Raw genomic sequence first — 15,514 nt, forward strand, 5'->3', positions numbered from 1 at the left:
CTCTAGGGGGCAAAACCGCCAGTATATATAAGATCAAGAGAGAGACAAAGAAAATATAGAAAATCCCAGCTTACAGGTAAGAAGTTGAAAAAATTGTCGCTAGGTGTCTCAAAATAAAATTTTTATATTGATTTATTTAACAATTGAGCCAGAACAGAGACATAAAATTCTCCTGTAATCATTAAAAAACAATATATAAATATATTCAGAAAACCACTTATAAATCAAGAAGCATTAAACAAATAATAATAAACCTTAAAGCCATTTATAAATTATATTGGTTACCACCGCATTTTGATGCCAACATCAAGAATGGGTAGAACGACATTTAGGAACCTTTTTTGTGGCAAATCACCTTGCTAAATAATGCTAGATCAGCAGAGAATGAAATTTATTACTAATCAACCTAGAAATCTCTGATCAGAAAATCAAGCTAACAGTAACATTTAAAAAAGGCTGGACAATCAACATGTTTTCATTAGACCTACAGACTTTCGGGTATATAAATGCTATGCTTTTCAGTACAAAAGTAACTCTATAATTTGAAATGTCCGTCAGTCTGAAACTTTTTTGGGGGAAATGTGATTTTCTTGGCTCCTATAAAAGATAGAAGGCTTCTTGTCAACATTCTTAATAATATAAATATAAAACTTTCCCACCAAAAATAGAGCAAATAAAGTATATAACATCCGTTGCGGTCGGACAACTTTAAGGCAGATTCTTAGCTATTTTTATATGCAAATATAAAGATAATTCTATCATTTTGTTACGGATTGACCTACCCTAAATATAGGAAGGCTTTGCTTTTATAAATGTAATGATGTAATGCACTTATAGTACAGATAAATATTTATTATTTTCTTTAATAATCATAATCATGTTATATCATTTCTATTTGCATATAGAAATAAATATTTGTTATAATTCTGTATCGTTTTGATAAGAAAAATATCGTATAAATAGATTATGTATCTCTTCAGTAATACAGTTATTGGATTGTATCTCTATAATTACTTGATAATTATCAGTCCTAACCTTGCATGGTAACGAGTTGGGCCTGTTTAAGAGCCAGTGCATTCCCCCTACTCTAAATAACAATTGCATGTGCAAAAATATATGCCATTCAAATGTGTCTGGTATGACACAGTTTGATTTAGCTTCAGAAACACACACCCCTACATAACAACAAGCCGACACATTTAATGTCCAAGCATTTTTTAGAGGGGTTGGGGTACAAAATATTAACTAATTAAAAGTATAAAAAAAATTTTATTGAAGCTACCAGAATAAACGACTCCTTTCATAATGCCAACCACATTAGGAGAAAGCCCAATCTGTCCTGATTTTGTATCACTTTGAAAAGTGCGATTCCAGTTACGTCATATACGTTTCGGTAAAGAAAAAGAGAAGGGGGGAAGAAAATCTCTTCAAAAGAGATGGGAGAAAAGGGAAGAAATTTTCTTCCCCCCTTCCCTTTTTATATAACGTCACAGGAATCGCACTTTTCCAAAGTGATACAAAATCGGGACAGATTGGGCTTTCTCCCACATTAGCTTTTCCTGGGACGCCAGAAGGGGGGAGGGGGAAAAGGGGTGTTAACCACCACCAAACTAAATTTGGGGTGCCGTGGCCATCCCCAAAGTTTTTGGTTGTACATTTAATTACCCACTTAAAACCCCATTATTTTACTATCCCTTCTAAAAAATAAACTTTGACATCCTTGCCAGTGTCCTTAGCGCACTAAACCCTTTTTTAAAAGCGAAGCTTTTCTATAATTAGGGTCGATCCGTACGTCCGTCCGTACGTCCGTCCGAGATAGTTAGCTTTTATTCGTTAATTTAGGCATGTTAGAATTGTCCTATCGATTTCAAACTTTGCATGGTGATTCCTGTAGTAGTTAGGTACGACTTAGAAAGCGTAGCAACTCTATAATCGTTACCAGAATGTCCATACGTCCATTTTAAACATGTAGATTTTTTTTACTTTTTTAATAACAATTTTTTATGTGATAAAATCATCCGATCGATCTGATTTTTTGATTACTGATTCCTATTACAATAAGGTACAATATTATGAGCGAAGCATCTCTATAATCAAGTATTAAAAATGTCAGTATGTCCTTAAACAGAATTCTGTACATAAGAAGTTTTGCAACAAAGAAGTTGTATCAACTTTTTTTTTTATAGCTAGCCGGTTCTTTTAGTAAGTAGTAGATGTAAAATTTTTCATAGAATTCAAATATGCAATCGGTTTTTTTGTAGACCTCTTATTTTTTAAGTAATTTAAGTTTTTAAAAAAAATAATTAAGTCGGTTTTAAGGTACTAAAACGCAACAAAATAAAAGAAGAAAATGGTCAGTAAGAACAAAAATAGTAAGATCTTTAATTTGACACCTTACTTTTAAAATTCTGTTGAGTAATTATTGAAAAAATCTATTTTTTTAACCTCGGTATAATAAAAACTTTAGACCTAAATATTTTCTCAAACAGACATAAAAAACATGGGTTCATATATACCATTAGAATCAGAAAAATATTACGAATCCATTGTAAGCAAAATTGAAAAAAATTAAAAAATTAAAAAATTACAGAAATGGCCAATTATTTTTTTTGTTCAGACAACACTATTGTCTTCCCTTTTTTACCCCCTCTTTACCCCCTCTTTACCCCCTTCCCATTTTTATACTCAATTGAAGAATTAAGACGTTGCCTGTACAACATAATATGATATTTTCATATAATTCCTTTTATTGTAGTTTATATACTATATTGTAAACTTTTTTTTTCAATTTTGCTTACAATGGATTCGTAATATTTTTCTGATTCTAATGGTATATATGAACCCATATTTTTTTATTTGTGAAATAATAAAATTAAGTTCAAAGTTTTTATTCTCGTGGGTTTAAAAAAATCGATTTTTTCAATAATTACCTGACAGAATTGAAAAAGTAAGGTGTCAAATTAAAGATCTTACTATTTTTGTTCATAATGACCATTTTCTTTCTTTTTTTGTGTCATTTCAGTACCTTAAAATCGACTTAATTTTTTTTTTTTTAAACTTAAATTACTTAAAAAATAAGAGGTCTACAAAAAACCGATTGCATATCTGAATTCTATGAAAAATTTTACATCTACTACTTACTAAAAGAACCGGCTAGCTATAAAAAAAATAGTTGATACACCTTCTTTACGTATAATTTTGTCAAACCTTATATTTTCATATTTTGTATATTCATTTCTGACACTCAACAAAAGTTAATGTTCGTCTGTCATATGGTTTCAGAGCTTCGCTTTTATGGATGTTGTCATCCTTTTTTTTATAGAATATTATAAATTAAAACTTACGCGTTATTTTCTTCAATAATTTTCTCCACAAGAACGCACAGTGTATCAACTTTATCAGATTCCTTCATTTTAGGATTATTCTTCACCTAAAAAAGTTAATATCTAAAACATCTGTAGCTCAAGTACTAAAACTAAATAAGTTCTCCATTAAAGGGAAGCGTCACATAGGTCAAAAGTTGGATTAGGCCATTTAAATTTTAGATTTGAAAGGGATGAAGGCTGTACCCTTACTCTTTGAACAGGTACTAGGGGCGCAGCTGTTAGAAACATACAAAATATCAGCGAGGAAGAGGGGGGGGGGCGTTGAACTCTAAATTAAATTGTTATTCAAAATATTTGTAATCATTTTAAATGGAATTTTACTTAATATTTATTCTTTGTGTGTTTTACATAAAACAGTTGGAAAAATTTCATTTGAACTTATTGTTAGTTAGGTTAAGTGAAGAATAGAAGAACTTGAAGGGATTGCCCCAAACCCCCTGCAGGGAGGAAAATTTTTTTCTTGAAATTTAAAAAAAGAAGATAACAGGTTTAATTATAAACATTATAAAAGTAACAGTTTGTTTGTCTGTCCGTCTGTATCGAATTATCTCATTAACCGCTGAACCCATATAATCCTCATTTATAGTAAAGCAACCCATAGGTCTAGGGAATGTAGAGGGTACTGAAACCCTCCCAAGAGAAATTACTTCTTAAATCCTGTGGTTTTTAAAATCAAAAATTTTATATTTCTCAGGATGATTTAACATATAAAGGCTTCTTTTAGTAAGAAATGTAACTTAGAAAAAAATCTATTTTAATCTTCTTCTTATTAACATATTTGTTACTAACTAAATAAGGTCTTTAATTCTAATTAAAAGGAGTAGGTATATGAAAATTAATTAACAAATATCTTTGATGATGGTACACAAAATTCCGCAATTTGTATATTTTTGACACTGCTAGTTTAAACTAACCAGTCTAGAAATTAAAAGTATCAAAGGCTTCGATACTCTATTTCTAATAATGTTCGTTTGTCTAACCTTCATGTTAAGCTTCGCATTTATTGATGTTGTCCTTCTTGTTTCACTTTGTTTACCTTGGCTAAAATACCAGTTATAGTTTTAAACTTTGGCGCATCTTCGCCGTTAGTAGCGGCTGCTTCTTCACCGTTTGTAGCGGCGGCTACAGCTTCGCCATTTGTAGCGGCTGCTTCTTGACCGTTTGTTGCTGCTTCTGTTTGACAGGGGAAATATACATTTTTCATCAGCAAAGGCAGGTAGTAGGTTTTATGTTATTTGCTTTAAGTTAATGGTATTAATTGGCGTTGTTTTATGTATATTAAATGTTCTATTTTCATCTTAAAGGCCTTTTAGGATCTTAAATTAATAATTGTATAGTTATTTAACGCATCGTATTATAAAAAGCTTTCCGTGGATATTCAAGGTAAGATTATATTATTGAAACCAGTCTTGTTAGACCCAAATAGCCGAAGTGGCGAGTCAACACACCTGTATTAAATCTATAATTTTAATTGGAATATTCAATATTCATGGAAAATTGTCTGTAATACGATGCTATAAATGATTTTTCCGGTTCTAATCCAGCGGATATTAATCGGTTTAAAAGACATACTAAAAAAAGATACTTATTTTCCTTTTAAGTGTGTTTTGTTTTTAGTTTTATAACACTATTTAAATATCAATTACATAGCATGTCATTTTTTTACCTACACTCGATTGTAAATATAGCTTTAAAATGTCATTGATACTTTTATGAAATTTATATTCGTTCCTTTTACAGCTTCGCCATTAGCAGGAGTATTCTGAGCAGCATTGGTGTTGTCAGCGCCACCAGCAGGGGCATCAACAGGTCCAGATCCTGGACAGATTTCCTTGTCAATGAAACAGCTTATAGTGTCCAATAAAAATGATGTCATACAATCCAAATTTCCAATTTTACATTGTAATTAGCCAATGGTAAATTGAGTACTGGCCTATCATTAGTAATTTGTATTGCATGACGTTATTTTTTATTGGACACTGAACGATGTTTCCTCGTCAATTACTTTAAACGGGCGAGGCTGCTGTCTGTCCATGACACCTTAACGTCAGGTCCGACATCCAAACTAATATGTTCTTAACATTTCAAATACGCGGGGTATTAGATTAAGTTACATCTTAAAGTTTTGAAAGAAAGGCACAGAAAGAAAAAGATATATGGATATTAAAACAGATATAGTAGATAGTTAACAGAAACAGACAGACATATAGACATGCTGTTACCTTAAATAGCATAGAATGGTCACCTGAGGCAGGTAGTGAATCATTAGCATCACCAGCATTCTTCTTGACAGCTGAACCTGCGGCCTCAGCTGCTAGATCTACCTCATTTACTACAGCAGCTAATGAATAAATATTGTATTTTCCTCCTTGTATTATAGGGGCACTTTTAATGTTGGAAAGGTCGACCTCCTCTCATATTCAAGTTTAGATTTTAAAAACATTTTTCATTTTGGTACTTTTCCTAATATAGTTTTAAAAGTTATAAACCCTCCCATATCTCAGAAGCTGCACTGAAAATGAGAACCAGATCGGTTCAGTGGTTAGCGTGATCCTTCGGAATAGACAGACACAGATTCTGTTACTTTTATATAAAGATTAACTTTGATCATGTGACTATGTAAGTATATTACTTTCATAGATAAGCAAGTTTTATCTCAATTTTGATTTTTTATTACTTTGTCGTTAGTTCGTCTACAGCTGAAAAACGTTTCTTCACTTATATAAAAAATATCAAATGGTCGTAAACGTTTTAGAAATGAAAAAATGCGTTCATGATTCTCAAACTTGATTTTTTTTTAAATTTCCAAATCATTTTACCTATATCAGCTTGATTTACTTCACTTGTTGCCATGATTTGTTCTGAAACTTTAGACGAACAATTTACATTTTTACTGGTAAAGGTTTTATATATTGTTCTCAAGCAGTAGTGTACAGAAAGGGGGGTGCATCCAACCCCCTAGGTATCTAAAACCTACTGATTCACACCCCTAATATAACCAAGGGGGGTTTCAAAGTTAAAAACTCACAAAAATTCAGGGGCACTGTTTTGACCTTACATTGAGGTGGAGGCTACCCAGGGGGGTGTAACCAGTCTATCCACCCCCCTAACATTAAAAATACACCCATATTGTTGTCTGTAATACAACCCTCTAAAATTGTAAGAGGGGTGAAAGCACCCCCCAAATAATGTAACGTCCTATTTTATTTTTCTTACTTATAACTAACTTTTTTAAACATAAAAAAGTTTTTTATTTTTATTAAAGACAGAAATTTCACAAGTTAACAGTTTTGTTTATATATAAAAGTAAAATTATGTCAATTTGTCTGTTTGTCTATTTGTTGTACCCAAATATTCTGCTTTAAATCATTTTAAAAATAGTTTGACAAATTTTTTACATTTTAATTTGAAGATTTCTAAATAAATCACAAAATTTTTATCAAAGTTTATAATATCACATGGGTCACCTGTATTACCTAATATTACACTAGTATACAATGCCTATATAATTATGTATAGGGTTTAAAGTATGTAAATACAAAACTAAGATTTTTTAAAAATAGCAAAAAAATATTTACTAATGTATGATCTAAATGATTACATTCTTTAAAATAAAATATGAATGTATAAATTATAGATGTTAAAGCATGAGTCAAAATAAATAAATATCATTATATAATCTGATTATTTATAAACTATTTTAAAGTTTCTATATGTTATTATAAATTGCTAGACTGTATAAGCACCAAAACGCATGGGGGAATACGCCGAGCCCCATCTCTCCCTTCCGTCCGTCCGGCTTTCTATTTCTATTTACAGATTTGTAGTAGAAGTGTTACTCATGTTAACAGATGTTGTAAGTGCATCAAAAGGAATACTGTTGTGCTTTCTTTTTGATAGCGAGGATACTTTATAATATTACTTTGTGTTTAAGTCTATAGTCATGTTTTACTTAGGGAAAATAATCACAATCAATTTGTAATATATCTTAAAAGCCTTGTATATTTATAAATTGTACTGCATGTAAAAAAAACTTTGATTTGAGTAAGTAATTGGTTTGAGGAAGGCAAATTTGTCTTTTATTCCTCCTTTCATCTTTTGAATTATTAAGGGATTTTGGTTTGCCCATTAAATATCTTGCTAACTGATTAAGATCTTTATTTAAGGAAAGCTTTACAAAGATAAATGTGTAATTTTAAGCTTTTTTTTACCACCTGCCTACCTCTTGAATACAGACCCTTAAGATGATAGGGGTGCAACAGCTATATTTAGATAAAATTAGAGAGTAGCACTGTTTAATCATTTATTCTATATCATTCATTAAAATAATACTGTAAAGGAAACAAATTTATTCTATTTATACTATTTAATAATATAAAATTTCTCTTATGAGTTAATTTTCAATAGAAATTTTAATTTTAGATCACCAAAGAGTAAAATATATTCTTTACAAGAAACAATACCGTCCATAGAAGCAAAGCAGTATTCAATCATTAACAAAGACAGTTAGAGTGTTACCCCCCCCCCCTTAAATATATATTGACTCTCATTTTATTGTTTGAAATATAGAGTTACAAAATTTTCTGACTTTTCTAATGGCATAAAAATGCAACTACTTTAGAAAATTTATTTGGATCCATCAGTTCTGGTGACCAGCCACAGAAGCCATCTAAAATCGTGTATCCATGTATACTATTAATGAAGCTTTAAAAATATTAAATCACATTCTATTTGGCTTTTTTGCTTCAAAAAATGTAAAATAATTAATAAGATTACTACAGTCCAATAGATGGACTTGGTACCTGGAGTCTTTAGCGCCCACCCAGAGCAGAAACAGTTGGTCTTGTTGTTGAGTGGTTTTGCTATTAATAATCCCATAAAATAAAAAAGAACAAAGAACTTCTTTCTTAAATAAAATGATCTCAGTTATTAAAAATGAATAAATATCTAACAATAAGATTTTCATTCATTCTGTAGAAATTATAAAAAGAAATTCTGAGAGAAATCCTGGATAAAATATATCATTTTTAGTAAAAATTAACAACAAAATAATAAAATTTTAAGATATCCTTTGATTCATCCAGTAAGTTTTTAACAAGTCATCATTACAAACAATAAAAAAAATATTCTTTAAGAGCATCTCTCTAGGAAGTTAATATAATTAGTTTCTTCTTTTAGTACTTCTACCTAATAAGAAAGTACAGCCACTTATATACAGTATGACCCTCGAAAAAGTATCTTTTAGGGTATACAGCCCTTATTTCTTAATGTATCATCAAAAATAGCATATATCCGTGTTCTCTGTACATTTCCACACAAGCATATATAAAAAAAAAAAATTTACCTCCATTAACACTGGAGATTTTTAGAGCTAAAGTTTTGAAAAAGTGACTGAGCAAAAATTAACTTTTAACATAAAACGACTTTTTTGGCAAAATTAAGATAGAAATTCTATTATTTTTGTTACTATCAGAAACTTTATACAAAAATGAAATTAAAAATTTAGGTTTTGAATTAAAAGCATTTTTTACACATTTTTTGAGTCTTTTTAGTGTAGTGATATTTTGAAAAACTTACTTATAAGGCAAAATTGTTTTAGATTAAAAAACCAAATAAATCTTTATGAATATAGCAGGAAAATTGTTTTTTTTATAATCCTAACTTTAATAACAAAAAAGTTATAAGGAAAATAAAATTACATTATAATGATTTTTTAGTCTAAAAAGTTTTATTAACCACCTATTAAGTGATTGAAATGTCAAAAAAGGGGGCGGATCAACTGTCATAATTAATCCTTTTCATAAATAAGGGTAAGTAAATATCCTGAAATTTGCAAATAATTAATTCATTCAGTAGTATTTTTTGCCATTAAAAATTTAAATTTTTTGGTGAAATAAAAAAGAAATAATTAGTTAACTCGTTTTTCTTTGTTTATCATTCTACAGTTACCAGAAAGACATAATGTAACCATCCAAAAATAGTGGGAAACAAAAAAAAATCTTTTTCTCAGTCACTTTTTAAAAACTTTAGCTCTAAAAATCTCCGTTGTTAATGGAGGTAAAATTAAAATTTTTATTTATATTTGTGTGGAAATGTACAGAGAACAAGGACATATGCTATTTTTCATGATACATTAAGAAATAAGGGCTGTTTACCCTAAAAGATACTTTTTCGAGGGTCATACTGTAGAAACAGGAAGATATTTGTAATTCCCTTTTGTTTTGACATACTATTTTATTAATGTTTTAATGTGTTGAATAGTATCTAATAGATCTTAATATAGCCAGCATATTATAACTAATGTTAAATATTTATCTTACTTTTCAGAATATTAGCGGCTTTGCCTCTAGCCTATATGGGCTCTTAACAAGGAGGGAATGCTTGAGTATCCTTCTGACATACTTGTTTGAATATGAAATATGAACTATTAAGGGCTACTTTTTTATAAGAATGATGCTCTTTTTTAGCCAAATTCTACAATTAAGATATCTACAAAAGCTGAGTTTTGCTTTTAGTACCTTGGATTTTCTTAACAACAATTTTTTCTCTATTTCTTATCCTTATCTGAAACCTTACCCCCTTTAATCCTTATTAGTGTAGGCCTCTATAGACAAATTGTTTGTTTAAATGTTTCTCCATGATTAGGTTAAACTAATCTGTTATTGACCATGCATATTATAGGTTATTTAATTAATATAAATTGCTATTCATACAATTTACTTCATAAGAGCAAGTCTAATTTAAAATCCAAATTTGCCTCCACAAATAATTCCTTTTTATAGAAAGTCAAGTTATCAGAACAAGTATTTCTCTACATAATTTCATAGCCTCCTTTATATTGTCCTATTTTTGAATTTGTGCAAACACCCAGGATTGTTTGCAATTTTCAAACACTTTTTTTTTATGGGTGTATGTACTTTAAAATGTATAAAGACTATTTTGAAGTGAAAGATGTTTATGACATTCAGGCTTATTTCAGTTTTTCAATATAAGATAGTTTTATAAGTCTTTCCTGAAACAGGGTAAAGCAATTCTGTGTAATTTCTTGAACCTGCAGTACTACATTTTCCGGTAGTTTTTCTATTGGTCCTGGGCAGGTTTAAAACTTTTTAAACAAAACGTTTAAAAAAGACCTTCACGTTTTCCCCTTTCAAGTCTCTTTAAAAAAAATTTCTGAATATAGGTTTTTCTCCTTTATCAATTACAAGGTTCTAGCTATGCTTTTGTTTAATATTTGGCAAAGAAAAGGGACTATACCCGGGTATAGTTCCTTTCGTGGTGACGTCTCTTAAGTGGCGAACCGTCGTAATTTCACTTTAGCTTTTAAAAGGTTATTTTAGGTTAAGTTAGGTTAGTGATTGCCTTCTAAGTAAACAAACTTTTTTACTTTATAATGAGATTCCCTTTATGTCGTGGAAACAAACATATTAGGGTAAAGGATCAATTTTAAAAATTTCTAGGAAATTGCAAGGTAAAGCTGTTGAAGAGATATAAAGTGACACAAAAGTTGAGTGTGTAACAAAAATGGTGTTTAGAGCAATTTTCTGAAAATTTTACAAATTTTTGTTTATCAATAGCTAAGCTAAATAATTATTTAAATATCCGTCTGAATATATCAACCATATTTCAATTTAAAGGATAAAGAAGATTTTTTTACAGTTTCCCCCCCCTAAAAATTAATCGTGAGAGTAACTGTCCCCAAAAGTAAATTTTGGGGTTGTAAGAAATAAACATTACCACTTTTAAAGTAAAAAGATTTAATATGATAGATGTTATCTACATGAACATGAACATAGCCATTCTTGTTTGTGACTGTTACAGCTGGTTTGTATTAAACCTTTGAAGCATCGCAAACTACATCTTGTACCGTTCTTGTTAGTTTCTTTAACATATTCTAATAGTAGTGAAATATAATATTTTGTACACATTTCTAAATACATCTACGCATGTAAAAATAATATAATATAAGAGATTCATTTAGATAGCTAAAAAGTAATCTTTATGGTAAAATATCAAGGTAAAATATTTCACTTTTGATATCGGTTAGGTAAGGTAAGGTAATTACTCTATTTAGATAATGGTAATTTTAAAATCTGGTTGGTGCTCTATCTTTGTAACTCTATTGTAATAATGGTAATTTTGAAACCTGGTTGGTATTCTATCTTTGTAACTCTATTGTAATAATGGTAATTTTAAAACCTGGTTAGTATTCTATCTTTGTAACTTTATTGTAATAATGGTAATTTTAAAACCTGGTTAGTATTCTATCTTTGTAACTTTATTGTAATAATGGTAATTTTAAAACCTGGTTAGTATTCTATCTTTGTAACTTTATTGTAATAATGGTAATTTTAAAACCTGGTTAGTATTCTATCTTTGTAACTTTATTGTAATAATGGTAATTTTAAAACCTGGTTAGTATTCTATCTCTGTGACTCTATTGTAATAATGGTAATTTAAAAACCTGGTTGTTATTTTATCTTTGTAATTCTATTATAATAATGCTAATTCTAAAACCTGGTTAGTATTCTATCTTTGTAACTCCATTGTAATAATGGTAATTTTAAAACCTGGTTAGTATTCTATCTTTGTAACTCTTTTGTAATAATGGTTATTTTAAAATCTGGTTGTTATTCTATCTTTGTAGTGATAATTATGATTTTAAAACCTGGTTGTTATTTTATCTTTGTAATTCTATTATAATAATGCTAATTCTAAAACCTGGTTAGTATTCTATCTCTGTAACTCTATTGTAATAATGGTAATTTTAAAACCTGGTTGGTATTCTATCAGTGTAACTCTATTGTGATAATGATTATTTTAAAATCTGGTTGGTATACTATCTTTGTAACTATATTGTAATAATTGTAATTTTAAAACCTGGTTGGTATTCTATCTTTGTAACTCTATTGTAATAATTGTAATTTTAAAACCTGGTTGGTGCTCTATCTTTGTAACTCTATTGTAATTATGGTAATTTTAAAAACTTGTTGGTATTCTATATTTGTAACTCTATTGTAATAATGGTAATTTTAAAACCTGGTTGTTATTGTATATTTGTAACTCTATTGTAATAATGGTAATTTTAAAACCTGGTTGTTATTCTATCTTTGTAACTCTATTATAATAATGCTAATTCTTAAACCTGGTAGATATTCTATCTTTGTAACTCTATTGTAATAGTGGTAATATTAAAACCTGGTTGGTATACTATCTTTGTAACTCTATTGTAATAATTGTAATTTTAAAAGCTGGTTGGTATTCTATCTTTGTAACTCTATTGTAATAATAGTGATTTTAAAAACTGGTTGGTATTCTATCTTTGTAACTCTATTGCATGAAACTGGAATATTCCCAACTCATAGTATACACTAAGGTTCTATTTTCAAAGAAGCTAAAATATCCTCTGAAAAGTGTTAAAAAGTCTGTATTATGTCGAAAAATAACCTAGCCTATAAGAGCTACTTCTAAACTCGTCTTAATTTTTTAAAGATGTCAGAAGGAAATGATGTAATTGATATAAATGTATTATTATGTAATCACTCTCATTGGAAGGAAGGGATATTTTTTGTCCAATGGGATAAAGGATGGTTTAATGAAGGACGTCCAAGCTTTTTATTTTTAGGAGGGGGGGGGGGGGGTAAATGAGGGGTTTTATAGGTTTAAGAGGATTAATCTATGCTATTATTTAAATTTTGAGAGGGGTAAAATGAGGGACCACAAAGTTTCAGGGGGGTAAACCCCTCTTTACACCTACACATGGGTTCTGAAAGCTATTTCTTTTTCAATATTGATGATTCAAATTAGGCTAAAAAGTAAAAAGGCCAAAAAAGTTAATCATAAAGGTTTCTTTTTTTGGCTCCTTCCAACCAGAGCAACAAATATGTGTATAAACTTGAAAGTGTTGAATATAGGGAGTGGAAAACATTGAGTGGTACACCAGGGAAGGAGGGGACATTAAGTTGTTTATTACACAAGTCCCCAAAGTTTTATGATAACCTTTTCTTATTCGTTAGCTCAACAACTTTTATTGAAATTTGATTGATTATTTCATTTAGTTGAGTGTCCAAACGTTTTAACTACTAATTGTAATCTACAGAAGGGGTATTTTTGTGTATCATCATTGGGAATGTACATCAATTTCTCGGCCATTGTTTTATCCCTTTAAATCCTGGTGGTATATCCACCCCACCCTTAACTATTTTTTTATACGTCTCTCTCTCTCTTTATTTTATCCAATACTCTCTTTCTCTCTCTCTCTCTATGTCTCTTTCTCCCGCTCTAACTCTCTCTCTGTCTCTCTCTCTGTCTCTCTCTCTCTCTCTCTCTCTGTATAATGTTTTATCCCCCGTAAATTTTCTCTGTTTATCTCTTCTACACTTGTATAAAGACCAACATTACAAAAAAAGATTTCTTTTTCACCAAATACAGCGGTTAAATTGTTCAGTTTCAAACAAATTTGACCAAAAAAGGACTATAAAAGGGTTAATTCATATTCATTACAAAACATTTAACTTTTTCTTTGTTATTTTCAAGCACTTTTTCACAATTTTTTGGTCTCTTTAATTAATAATAAGCTACTTTTTTTAAAATTTACTTATGTGATTTTATTATAAATATATGAAATATGGTTAATTTTGTAAGGGTTGACAAGGAAGAGATGTAACTAAATCAAAATATATTCCTACTTTTGAGCTGTGTCCTTTTTCTATGGATAGTCTCTTTTTAACACTAGTTCTGTGTAATATTTTTAAAAAGATTTTTAAAAATTTTTTATTTGTAATTGTGCCCCTTGGTTCGATTTCTTTCTGGAGGGTGAAGGTATCCTCCCCCAAAGTAGTTTGAAATCTTCCCCAGACCTATCCGAAGATGCACCAAGTCGTTTCAGCGGTTAGCTTAGCGCGATGCTTCGGAACAGACAAACAGCTACCCTGACACACATACAGACAAACATCCTGTTACTATCATTTTAAGTATCCTTTTCGGATCTACTGCACCTCCACGGTAAAATATTGCTGGTAAGCAATATTTCCAAAAATCTATGAATTATAAAGGCTGCCAGCTGCCAAACGGCTGAACGTACAGATTATACCCGCACACCATTTTAAGAAATCCAATGATGCACAGGGAAAGCTTCACTGAAAAAAAAACGCGTAAAATAGGTCTTTTTAGCGCATTTCTCTGCACTGCGAGATAATTATGCATTATTGATTTATGGCTATTCCAGATTATTTGTGGGCCTTCTTATGCCGCTTTAAACAGTGTGCGGGCATAATCTGTACGTTCAACTGTTTGGCGGCTAGCAACCTTTACAATTCATAGATTTTTGGAAATATTGCTTACCAGCAATATTTTACCGTGAACTGCAGTAGATCCTTCTTTTCTAACGTTTAATTACAGAATACTTATTCCAACTTCTGTTTTACTCTGTGTGTATCTATCTATGTTTATTATCCCTCTCTCTCTCTCTTTACTCTCTGTATCTATCTATGTAAATTATCCCTCTCTCTCTCTTTACTCTGTGTATATATATACTCTATATATGTATATGTACGTCCTCCCTGATTGTAAGCTTATACTTGATATCAGTATCCTCTAACTGTTAGCCTCTGCAAGAGCCCTAAACACACACTCACACACACACACACACACACATGCCAGCTGATTTTTAGTACTATTAAGATAAGGCAATATTATAGTGATTTAAAAAAATATATATTTGATCAAACCATTTTTTTTAAATTTTGAACCATTAAAGTGAAAGATTTGATAAATGAAGTAATTATGTTTTTTTGTTGCAAGAATTACATCATATTATTTTGTCTATACTTGACCAAAATATAATCTATATAAATTCTATATTTGTGTATGTTATAGTAAGTTGATGCACTGCACATGGGTCTCAGCTAAATATAGTATCATCCCTCCCCTCCCTTGCTACCCCTCAGTTTGCAGTGGCTTTTGTTTATTTTATGATTACTTACTCAAATAACAGAGTAATACTTTAGATTGTCATTTTCTTTTAAATACTATTCATTGATTATGTTCATAAGTTAAAAACTAAAATATTTTGGTTAGAATTAAGAACCGTAAATCCTGAACCAGAAATACAAAAACATAAAGTAATT

General features: G+C 29.9%; 1 protein-coding gene across 1 annotated transcript in view; it reads right to left on the bottom strand.

Moving 5' to 3' along the window:
- LOC145331596 (uncharacterized) overlaps positions 1–6,258 on the bottom strand; it is a 31,468-nt gene extending 25,210 nt beyond the window's left edge. Inside the window, exons 1-5 of the mRNA XM_080176344.1 lie at positions 6,206–6,258; positions 5,632–5,727; positions 5,118–5,204; positions 4,423–4,559; positions 3,345–3,430 (exon numbers count right to left, since the gene is read on the bottom strand). Coding sequence (XP_080032470.1) covers positions 3,345–3,430; positions 4,423–4,559; positions 5,118–5,204; positions 5,632–5,727; positions 6,206–6,239 — 440 coding nt within the window. The 5' untranslated portion in view covers positions 6,240–6,258. The remainder of the gene's footprint in view (positions 1–3,344; positions 3,431–4,422; positions 4,560–5,117; positions 5,205–5,631; positions 5,728–6,205) is intronic.
- Between the last annotated feature and the right edge of the window lie 9,256 nt (positions 6,259–15,514).

This window comes from Acartia tonsa, chromosome 11, assembly GCF_053477335.1.
Source record: "Acartia tonsa isolate MP-2025a chromosome 11, ASM5347733v1, whole genome shotgun sequence".
Taxonomy (NCBI): domain Eukaryota; kingdom Metazoa; phylum Arthropoda; class Copepoda; order Calanoida; family Acartiidae; genus Acartia; species Acartia tonsa.